General features: G+C 52.2%; 7 protein-coding genes across 7 annotated transcripts; 4 read left to right on the top strand and 3 right to left on the bottom strand.

Moving 5' to 3' along the window:
* The first annotated feature begins 50 nt into the window (after window positions 1-50).
* cat1 (catalase 1) lies at window positions 51-2,934 on the top strand. The gene is made up of 3 exons (XM_062950081.1): window positions 51-648; window positions 702-1,130; window positions 1,193-2,934. The coding sequence occupies exons 1-3, from the start codon at window positions 421-423 to the stop codon at window positions 2,744-2,746; spliced, it is 2,211 nt and encodes a 736-aa protein (XP_062795852.1). The 5' UTR covers window positions 51-420; the 3' UTR covers window positions 2,747-2,934.
* A 176-nt stretch (window positions 2,935-3,110) lies between these two features.
* On the top strand, window positions 3,111-5,443 carry QC764_704250 (uncharacterized protein; the record flags this gene model as incomplete). Its single annotated transcript, XM_062950082.1, has 6 exons — window positions 3,111-3,432; window positions 3,489-3,521; window positions 3,580-3,824; window positions 3,882-4,014; window positions 4,087-5,282; window positions 5,360-5,443. 6 exons carry the CDS (start codon window positions 3,111-3,113, stop codon window positions 5,441-5,443), a joined length of 2,013 nt encoding a protein of 670 aa, XP_062795851.1.
* A 77-nt stretch (window positions 5,444-5,520) lies between these two features.
* Window positions 5,521-7,975, top strand: QC764_704260 (uncharacterized protein). Its single transcript, XM_062950083.1, has 2 exons — window positions 5,521-6,062; window positions 6,120-7,975. Exons 1-2 carry the CDS (start codon window positions 5,591-5,593, stop codon window positions 7,394-7,396), a joined length of 1,749 nt encoding a protein of 582 aa, XP_062795850.1. The 5' UTR covers window positions 5,521-5,590; the 3' UTR covers window positions 7,397-7,975.
* On the bottom strand, window positions 7,826-8,267 carry QC764_704265 (uncharacterized protein; the record flags this gene model as incomplete). Its single annotated transcript, XM_062950084.1, has 2 exons — window positions 7,826-7,946; window positions 8,038-8,267. The coding sequence occupies 2 exons, from the start codon at window positions 8,265-8,267 to the stop codon at window positions 7,826-7,828; spliced, it is 351 nt and encodes a 116-aa protein (XP_062795849.1).
* Window positions 8,268-9,007: 740 nt separating this feature from the next.
* Window positions 9,008-11,019, bottom strand: QC764_704270 (uncharacterized protein). The gene is made up of 2 exons (XM_062950085.1): window positions 9,398-11,019; window positions 9,008-9,267 (listed from the first exon to the last, which is right to left on the bottom strand). Exons 1-2 carry the CDS (start codon window positions 10,868-10,870, stop codon window positions 9,172-9,174), a joined length of 1,569 nt encoding a protein of 522 aa, XP_062795848.1. The 5' UTR covers window positions 10,871-11,019; the 3' UTR covers window positions 9,008-9,171.
* Window positions 11,020-11,388: 369 nt separating this feature from the next.
* On the top strand, window positions 11,389-13,946 carry QC764_704280 (uncharacterized protein). The gene is made up of 4 exons (XM_062950086.1): window positions 11,389-11,599; window positions 11,664-11,786; window positions 11,854-12,559; window positions 12,618-13,946. The coding sequence occupies exons 1-4, from the start codon at window positions 11,547-11,549 to the stop codon at window positions 13,467-13,469; spliced, it is 1,734 nt and encodes a 577-aa protein (XP_062795847.1). The 5' UTR covers window positions 11,389-11,546; the 3' UTR covers window positions 13,470-13,946.
* Window positions 13,947-13,983: 37 nt separating this feature from the next.
* On the bottom strand, window positions 13,984-14,623 carry QC764_704285 (uncharacterized protein; the record flags this gene model as incomplete). The annotated part of the gene is made up of 2 exons (XM_062950087.1): window positions 13,984-14,424; window positions 14,494-14,623. The coding sequence occupies 2 exons, from the start codon at window positions 14,621-14,623 to the stop codon at window positions 14,039-14,041; spliced, it is 516 nt and encodes a 171-aa protein (XP_062795846.1). The 3' UTR covers window positions 13,984-14,038.
* Window positions 14,624-14,927: the final 304 nt, after the last annotated feature.

The raw sequence follows: 14,927 nt of genomic DNA, 5'->3' as shown, positions 1-14,927 counted from the left end.
ATCAGAGACTCTGAAGTCGCGGCTTTTGCATCCACATTTGACCATTTGCAGCAAGTGCAACAAGCTCTGGATGAGCATTAAAGTCGGGACGATCGTGACTGGGGGGCTCATCGAGATGTTTTCAGATGGGAATGCCAGAGCATGCATCCAATCATGGCCATTGCAATCCCCCACCGGGGTGAATACCCCGCTGACACGACTGGTCCTCCGTCTTCTTTGACGTCATGGACATTGAAGTGCCGGCTGCCCCAAACCGCACCTTTATAGCAGCTTCCCCAGATGCCATTGTTTCTATCAATGGAATTCTTGTAGTATACTGATTCTCTCTTCCATCCCGAATCCTATCAGCGCTACCCAGCACCAACTCTCAGTACCCTCGCCCACCAATTGCACACACCTCCAGCTCGAGCAACACGTTGTATGGCCAGTTATTTGCCCTCCATGGAGAAAGTACAGCACGCCGTTCTTGGGCCCCGAGGGGGTGACAAGGTCGCCGACCTTCAGAAGGAGACCAAGGAGATGTCAGACAAGGCCCGCCTCACAACAGACTATGGTGTCAAGCAGACCTCTGCCGATGACTGGCTCAAGATCGTCAACAACGACAAGACTGGTCCCATGCTGTTGGAAGACCCCTTTGCTCGCGAGAGAGTATGTTTTTTTATGGCTCACTTCTTGCCAACTCACAACTGACACCTGGAAAGATCCACAGGTTCGACCACGAAAGAATCCCAGAGCGCGTCGTCCATGCCCGTGGCAGCGGTGCCTTCGGCAAGTTCAAGCTCTTCGAGAGTGCCGAGGATGTCACTTTTGCTCCAATCCTTACCGACACATCGCGCGAGACGCCCATTTTTATCCGGTTTTCGACAGTGCTCGGTAGCCGTGGCAGCGCTGATACCGTTCGCGATGTGCGAGGTTTTGCGATCAAGTTCTACACACAGGAAGGAAACTGGGATATTGTCGCCAACAATATTCCCGTGTTCTTCATTCAGGACGCCATCAAGTTTCCCGATGTCATCCATGCTGGCAAACCCGAGCCACACAACGAGGTTCCCCAGGCCCAGACAGCCCATAACAACTTCTGGGATTTCCAGTACAACCACACCGAGGCGACGCACATGTTCATGTGGGCGGTAAGTTGTGACCTGATGGCTCTGTTGACGTGACTGGAGAGCTAACATGCCGGGCCCGTTAGATGAGCGACAGAGGTATTCCTCGTTCGTACCGCATGATGCAAGGATTTGGCGTCAACACTTTCACGCTCATCAACGCCAAGGGAGAGCGTCACTTTGTCAAGTTCATCTTCACCCCTGAACTCGGCGTGCACTCTCTTATTTGGGACGAGGCCCTCAAGCTTGCCGGCCAGGATCCAGACTTCCACCGCAAGGACCTGTGGGAGGCCATCGAGAACGGTGTCTTCCCCAAGTGGAAGTTCGGTATTCAGGTGATCCCTGAAGCTGATGAGCACAAGTTCGACTTCGACATCTTGGATGCTACCAAGATCTGGCCCGAGGATCTGGTACCCGTGCGTTACATTGGCGAGTTCGAGCTCAACCGCAACCCAGACGAGTTCTTCCCACAGACTGAGCAGGTTGCATTCTGCACAAGCCACATCGTCCCCGGTATTGGCTTCTCCGATGACCCTCTTCTCCAAGGCCGTAACTTCAGCTATTTCGATACACAATTGAGCCGTCTGGGTATCAACTGGCAGGAGCTTCCCATCAACCGCCCAGTATGCCCCGTCATGAACTTCAACCGCGATGGTGCTATGCGCCACACCATCACCAAAGGCACCGTCAACTACTGGCCCAACCGGTTTGAGAAGGTCAAGCCTGCTACTCACGAGGAAGGCGGGTATGTTGAATACGCTGAGAAGGTTGCCGGCATCAAGGCCCGCGCCCGCAGTGCCAAGTTCAAGGAGCATTTTGCTCAGGCGCAACTGTTCTGGAACAGTATGTCGGCGGTTGAGAAGAACCACATCATCAACGCCCTGGGATTCGAACTTGACCACTGTGAGGATCCTGTCGTGTACGAGCGCATGGTGACGCGATTGGCCGATATCGACTTGGGTCTCGCCCAGACAGTCGCCGAAATGGTTGGTGGTGAGCCCCCCAAGGAGGCCAGCCGTCCCAACCACGGCCGCAAGGCACCAGGCTTGAGCCAAACAGAGTTCCCCGGATCAAAGCCTACCATTGCGTCCCGGAGAATCGCCATCTTGGTTGCCGATGGGTACGATCAGGTCGCCTACTCAGCTGCGTACGCTGCTATCTCGGCTGGCTTGGCCATCCCATTGGTTATCGGAACCAAGAGAAGCAAGATTGTTGCCGCCGGTGGAGCTGGTAGCACCACACCTCATCATCACTTGGAAGGCTTCCGCTCCACCATGGTGGACGCCATCTTCATTCCCGGCGGTGTTGATTCCATTCGCGCTCTGTCCAAGAACGGCAGAGCTCTGCATTGGATTAGGGAGGCCTTTGGTCATCTCAAGGCTATTGGAGCCACAGGCGAAGCTGTCGACTTCGTCAACAAGGCCATCGGCCTGCCAGCTGTTAGTGTCTCGGAGAGTGCCGAGGTCCAGGACAGCTATGGTGTCGTGACTATGCGTGAGACCAAGCCAGGAAGCTTGAGTGAGGCGGTGGACATCGTCAAGGGCGGTGCTGGTTTTATGGAGAAGTTCTTCCACAACATTGCCCAGCACAGGTGCTGGGCCAGAGAGCTGGATGGCCTCCACAGCCAGGTGGCCTACTAGATTCCCCCGTTTTCCTTGTCTGCAAGAGTTTGCCAACCAAGTTGTACGATAGTAAGGAGTTTTGTGGAGTCGGTGGTGATACCTAGTGTTAATATCATGAAACTGAGTTCGCTCTTGCCTGTCGTTTCACTTCGTTGCATTAGTGACTCTACCAATAGTGGTAGTTGTTCAGGAGTATTGTGATGATGTACGCCAGTAGAGCTTGAATCCTTCACGGTCCACATGCAGCCAACGAGACAATGGATGCATTAGACACAGCAATACTAGCAACTAATTGGAGGAATGGTAATTTGGGCGTCTTACTCGCATCTTGTGTCACCTACAATCATTACGTCTCTTGCACCGACGCAGCCGTCTCTTGGCAATGAAACAAGGTCAGGTAAGTCAAGTTCAAATCATGACCCCGCCCAAGTCCTTTGCGTTGTTCTGTCTAAATCGTGTCTTCAGCCATGTTGCTTTCGTACGGTCAGTGATGATGGCACGTAAATTCAACATCTCTCTTGTCGTGGCTGCCCTTTCCCTGATAACGAGGATCCTGCCTGTTGCAGTGGCGGTCCCAGACTCGGTGCTCAGGGCGAGGCATGTTCAAACTCCCGAAGAACTAAGAGATTCATACGACTACATAGTAGTCGGGGCTGGAACCGCTGGTCTTACAATTGCAGATCGTCTGACTGAGCTGCGAGAATGTACGCGTCGGATACTTTGCTTTATGTGTGTCAAAATGCTAATTCATTGTAAACAGACTCTGTCCTGGTGATCGAACATGGAAGGTTCTGTAGGTTGCCAACTTCATTTTCATTTACTTGTTCGGGAGTATTGACTTGCATTGGAAGGGAATCCATCCGACCCCAATGGCGACCGTCAAACTGCGCATTTGTACAATCTCACGTCTGTTCCACAAATAGGTCTAAACAACAGAACCATACCGCTGGGCATGGGCTTTGGCGTGGGCGGCAGCTCAGCTGTCAACGGTATGGCTGTGATGCGTGGCACTGTAAAGGACTATGGCATCTGGGATCAGTTGGGAAACAATGGCTCGAATTGGAGCTGGAAAGAATTGCTCCCTTACTTCAAGAAGGCACCTAGCCTCTTCACCTTCCGTCACAAGATGAGTGCCATGTACTGACGACAACAGGCAATCCATTTTGTTCCCCCGAACCCGGTACTTGCCGCGGACTTCAACATTACGTACGACGTTCAGGCTTGGGGACAGTATAATGACACCCGCCTCTACGCATCGTTCCCAGGCGGTCTTAATCCTGCGATCAGTATGTTTTTAAAACATTGAAGGGCCTTCACCTTCATAGTAGGACAGACACTAACATGAGATTGGTGCATAGAAACAATTTACGACGGTCTCATCCAAACGCCAGGAATTCCATTCCCAGCGGACGGACACGCTGGCAACCATGGAGTGTTTTACTACCCATTATCAGTGGATCCAAAGACCCGACAGCGTTCCTATTCCAGAACTGGCCATTGGGATGGTCTGAACAGGCCAAATTATGACATTTTGACAAGCGCACGGGCTACCAAGATAGTCCTGAGTGGTAAGGAGAACGCGGCAACTGGAGTCGAGTGCATCTTGACAGACACAGAAAAGAGAGTTACTGTGAAGGCCAACAAAGAAGTTGTGATATCGACAGGAGCCATCCATACGCCTCTGCTTCTGCAACTGAGCGGAGTAGGTCCACGCATGCTCTTAAAGAAGGCCAAAATCCCTGTTAAGGTCAGCCTACCTGGGGTGGGTGCGAACTTTCAAGATCACCCAATCGGACCCCCTATTCGGTTCAACTTTACAAAACCACCCCCACCACCTACCTCAAACTCGACCCATCTCCCGCCCAGCGAAGGACAAGGTCAAGGTCTGGTGGCAGATCTTCCACTCCCCATCGCGGCACCATCTGCCTTTCCCGCCATCGCCTCTTCCCTCGCTCGCCAGGATCCAGCTTCTTTTGCAGCACCAGGTACAGACAGCTCCGTTCTCCGCGGCTACAAAGCCCAAAACAACTTCCTCGCGGAGCAAATGCTCTCCTCGGCCCCCGGCTCCCTCTCCTTCCTCCACTGGGTAATCGGGTATGGTACCGCCCCCGGCGCCAACCCCATCAACTTCCACCCCACCTCCCGCGGTACCGTCTCGGTCGACCCCGACAACATTGATGCCCCAGACCCAGTGGTCGACTACCGCGCCTTGACCAACCCCGTCGACACTGACCTCATGATCGCCTACCTCGAGTTCTACCGCCGCTTCTTCGGTCCCGAGGGCCCATTAGCGGGATATCACGCTGTCGAGACGGCGCCGGGCGCCAAGGTGACAAGCAGGGAGGATTTGGGGGGGTATATCAGGGCGAACTACATACCGCAAGCGTGGCACCCTGTTGGGACGGCGGCCAAGATGAGGAGGGAGTTGGGTGGGGTTGTGGATGATGAGCTGAGGGTGTATGGGACCAGGGGATTGAGGGTGGCGGACGCGAGTGTTATCCCGATTTTGCCGGGGGGCACGACGCAATTGACGGTTTATGTGATTGGGGAGAAGGTAGGTTTTGTGGTACTCTCATATTCACATATTTCCTCTTGCCCGGAAACTGTTTTCATGTGTTGAAACATTTATAGGCTGCCGACCTGATCAAAGAGACATGGAAAGGACAGGGCGGAAGGGGGGCTTCAGGGGGTAAGAGGGGCGATAAGAACCGATAAGAGTGATAAGTACCTTATTATAGAGGTTGAAAAAGCAGAAAAACACGCACTGCCAATCTTTTCTGTGCTGGTGTATCGACTCGAGTCCACATATCTATGGTTATGCCTCCAAAGAAATCGAGCAGATAAAGCTTCCATTCAGAATCCATGAATACTTCTTGGCCGTCCTGTCGGTCTGTCTGGTTTAGCCCCGCCGACAGAGTGGGAATCTCACCCCTGCCATCACAAGTTCTCTGCAAGCCCACAAGCGATCTCACTGTTGGTCAAAAAGAGGGGAAATTCTTGCAAAAGGATTTCTCTCACTTTGGCTTCCCCAAGTCCGAGTGTTACCGACATCCTACTGCATTCCTGTGCCAGCCACAGCTCCAGAGCATCGGGTCGTATTCTGAAGTGACGTCGAACATGACAGGGTTATTCGCCCTTTTGGGCCTGAGCCACTCTCAGTTGGCCGGTCTGGTTGGTACTCTGCTCCTCACATTGCTCTTCTGGCGGCGATACTGCTCTCCAATCAGCGATATTCCCGGCCCATTCACGGCCAGCTTCACCAGAATATGGCACGTCCTTCACATTCTCAAGGGCGACCAAAACTTAGAGCTCATCAGGCTGCATGACAAGCATGGTGGGTGTTCCGCAATACTGGCTGTACAAAAAGCAAACAGCTGATAGATATCTGAAGGTCACTTTGTCCGTATCGCTCCGAATGAAGTCAGCATCAGCCATCCTGACGCGATCAAGAAAGTCCTCGCTTCTCCTTCTCTACACAAAGCCCCTTGGTACAAAGTGATTGCCTTCCCCGATGGGCGTTTCCAAAACCCCATGTCAGCTACTGATCCTGCCGTCAAAAACGAACTTTCTCGCCATCTCGCCCCAGCATATACCCTTCCCAACCTTCTCCGCTCCGAAGAAGCCATCGGCAACACCCTCGAGCTCCTCTTTGACTGGTTCGACAAGTTTAGCTCTTCCAAGAAGCCCATCGATCTCGACAAGTTCTTCACCTTTGCCACCTCGGACGTCATCGGCGAGGTCATCTTTTCCAAGCAGTTCGGCTTTCTGAGAGAGGGCAAAGACATCAACAACACCATCGCCAACACACACCCGCAAGCGGCCTATGTCTCCATCGCCGGGTTCTTCCGCTGGTTTCATGTGCTGTTTCTCAGCAACAGATTCATCACCTGGCTGGGAGTGACACCGTGGGGGCACCTTATCGACACGGCCATGACGGCGATCAAAGAGCGGCAAGAGAATCCCAACGTGGAGAAGTTTGATGCCTTGGCGCACTGGCTCCACATGCTGGAGAAGAGCAAGGGCACGATGGAGATGCATGAGATACACTCGGCGGCGTTCAACGCTGCGGCTGCGGGGAATGAGACGGTGGCGACGGGGCTGCAGGCGTTTGTGTACTACATGATTCGACACCCCACTGCGTGGGCAAGATGCAGGCGGGAGATTGATGCTGCCAAGGCTGGGACTGTCGGTGGTAGATCAGTGTCATTTGCGGACACCCAGCGTTTGCCGTTCTTGCAAGCGTGCATCAAAGAGGCGTTGAGAGTGTTTGGTCCTGCGTCGATGGGGTTGCCGAGAGTAGTGCCGAAAGGAACCCCCTTGGTGATTGGAGACAGACGCATTCCTGGCAGCACCACCGTGTCCGTGAACGTGTGGGTGATTCACCACAGTAAGGAGATCTGGGGGGAGGATGCCAGGATGTTTAACCCTGACAGATGGCTCACTCCTGACGCGGCGAGGTTGGAGAAATACTTTGTGCCTTGGGGTTTTGGGTACGCCTCGTGTCCTGGTCAGAATCTTGCAAAGATTGAGCTCAGCAAGATATGTGCGACTTTGGTCAGGGATTATGACTTTGTGCAGGTTGACAAAGCCAAGGAGTGGAGGTGGAAAGCCTACTTTACCGTTGTTCCAAAGGACTGGCCCTGTTACGTTGGGAGGAGAGAGCGGTGAGAGACGGTGTCATGGAATATACCTTCTCTTGCTCCTTCCTAAGTATCTCTTGCTCCTTCTCATTCTTTCTCGTTCCCAGGGTTGCTCTTTCCATTGTCTGACCTGACCCACCGTCGTCCCTCCCTATTTTGGTTCTTTCTTTAGCTCTTTCCCTCCTATATGGTGTCTTCCACAAATGCTCTTTCCCTATGCACACCGTTCCTTCTTGCAACGACAACATGTGGAGCTGTTGGCTCCCTTACTCTTTTACCACTTCACCACATTTGCACATTAGCACAATAACACATCACCCCGGACCTTTCCATCACTTTTCCCCTTGCACCTCAGTATTCGGGGGCCCAATGGCCAAAGCACCATAGATGTCCATCCTCATTGGAAACGAAATTGTCTGATCACATGGTCAGTTTGCAAGTCTCCATTGGAACGTTATCAATCGAGGAAAACCTTACTCAGCTCAAGCTCACTCCAGTCTTGCTGACCAGCGGCGTTGATGCACATGCAGTTCAACCGACTGTTCTTTGGTGCTCCGTCATATTGGAGGCCGCCTTGGCTGCACATGCCACATGTAGGATGGTAACCACCCCTAGACGCTTGCATATCAGTACTGAACTAAATTCAAACAAACATGGCCATCAGCTTACATATTCCACGCGAGCAGATTCCCGTTGAGGTTGGTGATGCACTTGTTCATGTCTTGCCTTGTCCGCCTCCAACCACCACTCTTGGTTCTGCATGTGGCCACCATGTATCGGTCACCTTCCATGTACCAATCCTGGTTGCAACTTTGGAAGAAACCACCACCTTGAGCAAGAGCGCCACCAATCTCGGTCAGGAGCACGGTTGTCATACCAGAGAGTGTCGAGAACTTCATGGTGAGTGTCGAGGAAGCAGTGGAAGCAGAGAGGTGATGGACTCAGTAGGCAAAGATAGTTCGGCGGCTCCCCGGGCCATTTTATGTATCACGAGTCTCAATCCTTCTGGCATTCCCGATACCCTACATCCACGCAGCATGAGCCAAGCTGCATCACAATTGTCAACAGCCATGTCTAAGATTCACCGACTTTTCTTGGTAAACCCCAACATCAATGGGAATGATATTGGAGAGTGACATTGGAGAAACCAACAGTGATGCTGGAGGCCAGCCGACCACGCTTGATCATGCAGGGCTACTGAACTGGGTATACCAAGAGTTGACTAAATTTTGTTGGTGGCAGTATCGAAAGTTATAACCATTATGGAGACCGGATGGCTAATTTCCATACGCGGTATTCAGACACCTGGTGAGTGTTGGTTGAAGGTTGCATTCACCCAACACTCCAAGGTTATCCATGGCTACTAGCAGTGCAGTTGGTGACAGGACGGAAGGATCTTTAGCACACCATCATGTCACATGAAAGTGCTGAAGAAAAAAAATGTTGCTCGTCTGAGTATACAGTAGGGTGTTTCGTGTGACCCTGGAGGTTTGGAGTAGCATCGTGTCTTGGTTTCATGTTGTTGGCTGCTGCTAGTATGATGGATACGTACCTTACCTTACCTACCCAGGTACACTAACATGCACAAAGTTGGACAATAATCATAACAGAGCCCCCAGGTGCAGTATAGTGTAGATTAGCCGTGGCTATAACTATACTGTTACCCTAATTGCTCGCTTTTGCTCCTTGTCTTGCAAGCCTCCAACCATGGCTGCATTGACCACCTGACTCCTTGCCTCCACATTGGGCCTGGCTTGCCAGATCAAGTCTGATAACACTTCTTTGATGATCCGCCCAAGGTGCCTAATTCCACCCCCAGAAACTACAGTCTTCATAGGCACCCTGGAGCTCGTCAAACTGTAACCAATCACTTCCTGCGCCTTCGTGAACATGGAGATCCTGGACGTTTTTTACTCTAACTCATTACTTTTCACCGTCTTCTTCATTATCATTATAAACCCGCCAAAGGCCCCAAAGACAACCCAAAAACTTTTATCTAAACCATCATACAATCAAAACAACATCAGACTTTTGCCGAATTGTCATCTGACTCGGAACCCTCCTCCTTTTGTTTCGAACCACCATTTTCCAACCGCAGCCCAGCTCCCCCTGTCCATCCAAACCACCCCTTTTCCTTTGGCCCCCTCAAAAATATAACCACCATCGTCACCAAAACAAACGCAATGTGAAAAATTCCAACATTTGACCAACCGCTCCTGGCATATACAGTGTTCCCGATGCTGGTACCAACCAGCTGTCCGATGAACGCGCAGGCGGTAAAAATAACGTTGGCCCGATTGGCCGGCAGCTCCTTGTACACAGCCGCTCGATAGGCCACACTTCCCAACTGTACCCCAAAGTCGACGCCCAATGCCTGCAGTATAGGCCCCCCGATCTTCAGCACATTCTCGGTGTAGCAGTCCAAGGCAACCGTCACGATGGTCAGCAACAGTCCGTTGATGGTCGAAAACCACGGCGCAAACCGTTCAATCACGAAATGAGCGTACACAGGGATCAGGATGGTGGTGCCGATGCCGATCATGGAAAAGAGGCCAATGTGGAGGGGTCCAAAGTGGAAGGGTGGGCCGGCGAGGTGGGCTGTCAGAGTTGTCCAGAAGGATGCCTGAACAGCATTGACCAGGAAGGTCACAAGACAGCCGTAGGCCAGAGTCGGTTGTGTGACCATCATGCGGATGATACTCCCCAGAATATTCATGTATTTGCGGGAGAAGGTCTGGGTGTTGTTGGGGTCTGGTCGTGGATAGTCGGGGAAGAAAAGCCACATGAGGGCAACAAGGATGCACTGGAGGCCGAGAGCAACCCAGTAGATGTTACGCCAAGGCGTATATTGCGTGACGATGCCAGCGACGACACGAGGGACTGCCAGGCCCATCATCATGCCGGCCAAGACGAGGGAGACAGCCGTGGCTCGTTGTGCCGGTGGCGCAAGTGTGCCAATGAGTGGGAGTAGAATTTGAGGGCTCACCGTCACAAAGCCAGTCAGGAAGCTCAGGGTGGTGAAGAGCTCAAAGTTGGAGCTTAAACACAACCCGAGCCAAGTGCAGGTGGTTGCAAGGGTCAAGGTGATGATGAGGGGCCGGAGTCGAAACACGTCCCCGAGGGGGCAGAGGAATAGGATGCCGAGGCCGTACCCGCCTTGCAACAGCTGGGGAATGAGAGCGGCCTTTTCATAGCTGACACCAAAATCGTCGGCGGCTTTGTTGAGGACAGGATAGGTGTAGTACAAGTTGGCGGCCGCCACGGCGCTGGCGAAGGCGGATAGCAAGACAATACCAGAATTGTATCTAAATTCCCGCCCTTGTTGTTGGCGACACCATGGTGGAGTCCATCGATTGCTTCTGACAAATCTTTTGAGAAGGGAGGATTGTGATTCTTTGGTAGGGTTAACGTATGGAGCAGTGTTGACCTTGACGGCGCACCCACCATGTTTGGCGTGCTTGGTGATGCCAAGCTCATTGCTATCAGAAAGAGACGAGGGCATGGTGATGGTTGACGAGCCTGGTGCCCCGTATGTAGAGAAAAGACTAGATGATGATACAAAACTGCGGCAAGAGAGTCATCACGATTAACGCTGGTTCAAGACTTTAAATACAGTTTCTTTGGAACGTCAATGTCTGAACACGTCATTACCGAGCTCATCTCGTCGACTTTGGGACACATGATGAGTGCTTCTTTCTTACGAACTTTTTACAGGCCTTTTGCCGTAGTGCTCATGCAACATTTTCTCACCGTTATCCATAGTTCGGCATACTTGCAGTGTGCCGAGTGATATTGAAGTTCGTGAAATGCTCGGCCACAGCACCCTTGCCGAAAACAGCGTGGTCGGCAAAAGTTCTTTTGCCGATGTGGTGGAGACGGTCAAGACACACCGTCGTTCTCACTGCAACCAAACGAGCCAGGGCCCAGGCCTAGACCACAGGCGATAACATGCTGGGAGGCTACCGATAAGCCCTACTTTCAAGGCCCAAGTCTACGGATACTGTCTGACTCAACTTGCCAACAAGTCGAGAATTGGATCCACGGCGGGACGTGCCCTGTCACTGTCGCTCCGAGCATCGGATGCTGCACTCAGGCCCGCGCCGAGATGAAGATAGCATCGGCCCAGCACATGACAACGACCGGCCAAATGCCGTGTTGGATACAGGTACAGAGAGAAAATGGGTGACCGAGAAAATGACGGGACCTTAGCTCCGAAGATCAAGTCAACAGCGTCAGCGCCCCCCGCCCCTTCTTGTGCCCTTTTTTCGACCTTTCCACTGATATCACATCTCCAGATGCCATCGCTGCCATTCTCGGAAGGTCAAATGCTCCGGTGAACAGCCCTGCACAAACTGCAAGAAGTCAGAGTTAGAGTGCATCTATCCCAATCGAAATAGACGAGTCCGGGTCGATGAAAGGTTTGCTGGCAATCCCAACCCTTGATGCAACTTTTCAACCAGCAACCGGGCTTACATCTCGGTCTAGATATATCAAGCAACTCGAAGGTGAGAACAAGCGGCTGCGCGCTCAACTTGCACATAGAGCAGAAGTCCCACCTAGTGGCGGTGAATCCAGCGTCAGTACACCATCGGCAGCTCAGGAAGAGCAAGGCCCCAGCCGGGATCGCGGCTCAACTGGGCCCTTCGCTGTCCCGGATTCAACAACTGCCCTTCATGGCTCGACTGATGCGCAGCCGTGGTTCCTGGACATCGATCTTCCCCAGACACCGAAACCAATCAACGAGGCGGCCGACACAGCATTTGCAACGAGGTTCAGACAGGCTCTTTCAGATCCAAGTGACCTTCAATTCGCCCATGTTCCACATAACGAGTACGCTGGTGATGACACCATCATGTCGTTGGCCGAGACACCCTGGCCATGGCCGAAACCCTCCCGCGCCCGTCTGATCATGAACGTCGCATTGATGCACGCGAGCAGATGTCTGTATATTGTGCGTCCAGGTGAGGTGTTGCGAGCGTTGGAAAACAGCCTTACCGATCCAAACTGGAGGGATCCGATCATGGCTGGCAAACTGAGGGCACTCTTTGCTCTTGGCGAGCTGTGTTCTTCTAGATTCGTTCCTCCGGGTCAGGTGTTCCCTGGCTTGGGTCATTTTGCACAAGCGTCAAAAGTCCTGAGCTATCTTGGAGAACACCCGACCATGGACTTTATCGAGATACGTCTGATATTGGTAGGCTTATACACTTTGAGAACGGCCTACAGCGCTAACAGACTGGTGCTATGATCAGTCAGTCTACTCATTCACACTCAACCGCATCTATGCCTCCTATACTTTTGCAGGCAGCGCCGTCCGGATGGCTGTTCTCTTGGGTCTTCATCTTAACATACCCCCGACGCAACTTCCAGATCCTGTTCTCCGTGAACACCGAGTCAGAGTATGGTGGACGGCTTACATCCTGGATCGGTCATGGGCGGCTACCCTTGGCTGTCTCCCTTCGATCCAGGACGAAGACATCAGGGTGGACATGCCGTCCAACAAGCTGGTGGAAAAGGACGCCCCGACCAACGGAGACTTTAGCGACGCCGGGTACTACATCGCATACGCCAAGTTGGCTACCATCTCTATGAAGGTCGTACAGTCTATCTACGGCGGAAAGGATCAACCAGCCGATCTCTTTACAAAGGTGCAGCAACGGTTGAAAGAGCTAAAGGCTTGGGTGGAGGAACTGCCACCGGCTTTACACATGGTCACCACTAGCACCACGACATCTTCCTACCCAAATTATGACATGCTTTCCTTGCACCTGAAACTCAATGCGGTAAGTTGCTTCTCTCTCGAGTACTGTGGAGGTACCTTACTTAGACCGACCCCGTGTTTTACAGACCATCATCGTAGCCACCCGTCCAATCCTCCTCTACGGTCTGCGTCTCCACGCCAGCAGCTCACCACCAAAGCCGATTCCCGCCTCCGCCAAAACACTCATCGACACCTGTATTCGATGTGCCCGTCATTCCTACCGCATCCTGTCCGAAAGCTGGATCAACGGTGCTTTTCCGGCCTTGTACCACGACCTGACACAGAGCCTATTCTCAGCACTCACCGTCCTCGCCGTGTCCAGTCTTCTCGATCACGAGGATAGCGCCAGTGACAGGGATTGCTTCGAGGATGCAGCCCAGTTAATGTCTCAACTCAAAGACAGCGGTAATTTTCCCGCAAGAGAGTACTACCGCCATGTTAAGCTGATGATGGAAACGATCAAAAAGACAGAAGAGAAGAACTCTCGAGCTGATATGGCTGGTCCAAGTAACGATGTAAATGCTTACATGGGACATGGGGCCCCGGGTCACTTTGGCGTACCGCACGCCGAGGATGGGGATCAGATGCCTGACATGGGCGGGCTGGAGGTGACTGCTGAAGTTGCTCTTGCCGAACCGTCCTTGGAAGAATTTCTCATGCAGCCGGCTATGGGCATGCAATTCCTGGAGGACCCGTCGAGTTCTGATCTTTTGTTTCAGCAGGGAGGGGGGATATACTGGCCGGAGTTTCATTTTTGAATTCGTGGGTCTAAATTCAGGGGTAAACGTCCAGGGGCTCAGGGGACACAATGTGAACAAACAAATGAAACGTGTATCCAAAAGCTATCAACACTGGAAGGGCGACGTAGGTTCCACACCTTTGGTCGTGGATCTAGCATTACTGGCCTCCATCTTATCTCTGATAAAGGCGGATCACACCCTTCGCATCTTTGCCATTCTTGAAGTGCTCGTCCCCTCCAATGCCCAAGTTTTTGATGTTGAGGATCACTAGTGCTGATCGAAAGTCTGACCTGACGGTCAACAACGCAGACCCGTTCTCTTGTTCTGACGGGGGGTTTTCCCAAGTAGTTACGAGCAAGCATGTTTCCTTGTCAACGACTGTTTGCTCGTCTAGTACGGCGATGGCACGGTTGAAAATGGGGTAACGCAGGTTTTCTTGTGCGAAATCCCAGATCTCCTCAGCCGTCTTGTTCTTGAAGGGGCAAGAGGTCGGTTTGGAAACAGGTGGGTTTGTTGGGTGGGTTATGCCTTCGGTATTGGTATCATGGATGAGTACCGCTATGGGCATGACCCAAATTAGATTTGCCTGGTTTATTTCACAGTAGGTAGTGGAATACAAGAGCCCACCGATGTCACCATGAATTCCTTCATTGACAAACTCTGGAGAACTATACGCAGCACGGAAAAATTCGTCCAGGACATCCCCGCGGATTTCAGCAGTGCAAAAAACCGGAATAACATCGTTGAGTAGCGCCATTTCGACTAGTGCCTGCTAACTGCTAACCTCTCGACTTGAACGAAGTCAGCGAGCTAACGTAAATTGAGCACGCAAGTTGAAGTGGGAGATGTGTGCGGGGATGAATGAGTGTTACCACCCCTGGATCATGGTACGTAATGCACATGCCATGCACGTACGTGTTCCTTGCTATAAAGGATGCTAAATCACAATATAGCAAAAGCTTTACGTATATCATCAGTCCTTCATGCGGAAAAAACGTTTGGACAGAAATATCGGCAGTTTGCGATAGACTCTCGATATAATGACAAAAGCCCTCTCTTTC

The sequence above is a fragment of the Podospora pseudoanserina genome (assembly GCF_035222485.1).
Source record: "Podospora pseudoanserina strain CBS 124.78 chromosome 7 map unlocalized CBS124.78p_7.2, whole genome shotgun sequence".
NCBI classification, from domain to species: Eukaryota; Fungi; Ascomycota; class Sordariomycetes; order Sordariales; family Podosporaceae; genus Podospora; species Podospora pseudoanserina.
The sequence above is the reverse complement of the archived record's forward strand: the minus strand, read 5'-3'. Positions and strand labels throughout refer to the sequence as shown.

What these genes read in the sequence shown, in the direction of transcription:
- QC764_704270 (XM_062950085.1), bottom strand. Translation starts at nt 10,870, where the DNA reads ATGCCCTCGTCTCTTTCTGATAGCAATGAGCTTGGCATCACCAAGCAC. An exon ending in CAGATGACAATTCGGCAAAA is followed by an intron (nt 9,268 to 9,397) that starts GTCTGATGTTGT and finishes AAAAACGTCCAG; the next exon opens with GATCTCCATGTTCACGAAGG.
- QC764_704280 (XM_062950086.1), top strand. Translation starts at nt 11,547, where the DNA reads ATGGGTGACCGAGAAAATGACGGGACCTTAGCTCCGAAGATCAAGTCA. An exon ending in CGAGTCCGGGTCGATGAAAG is followed by an intron (nt 11,787 to 11,853) that starts GTTTGCTGGCAA and finishes ATCTCGGTCTAG; the next exon opens with ATATATCAAGCAACTCGAAG. An exon ending in TCGAGATACGTCTGATATTG is followed by an intron (nt 12,560 to 12,617) that starts GTAGGCTTATAC and finishes TGCTATGATCAG; the next exon opens with TCAGTCTACTCATTCACACT.
- cat1 (XM_062950081.1), top strand. Translation starts at nt 421, where the DNA reads ATGGCCAGTTATTTGCCCTCCATGGAGAAAGTACAGCACGCCGTTCTT. An exon ending in ACCCCTTTGCTCGCGAGAGA is followed by an intron (nt 649 to 701) that starts GTATGTTTTTTT and finishes ACACCTGGAAAG; the next exon opens with ATCCACAGGTTCGACCACGA. An exon ending in CGCACATGTTCATGTGGGCG is followed by an intron (nt 1,131 to 1,192) that starts GTAAGTTGTGAC and finishes CGGGCCCGTTAG; the next exon opens with ATGAGCGACAGAGGTATTCC.
- QC764_704260 (XM_062950083.1), top strand. Translation starts at nt 5,591, where the DNA reads ATGAATACTTCTTGGCCGTCCTGTCGGTCTGTCTGGTTTAGCCCCGCC. An exon ending in CAGGCTGCATGACAAGCATG is followed by an intron (nt 6,063 to 6,119) that starts GTGGGTGTTCCG and finishes AGATATCTGAAG; the next exon opens with GTCACTTTGTCCGTATCGCT.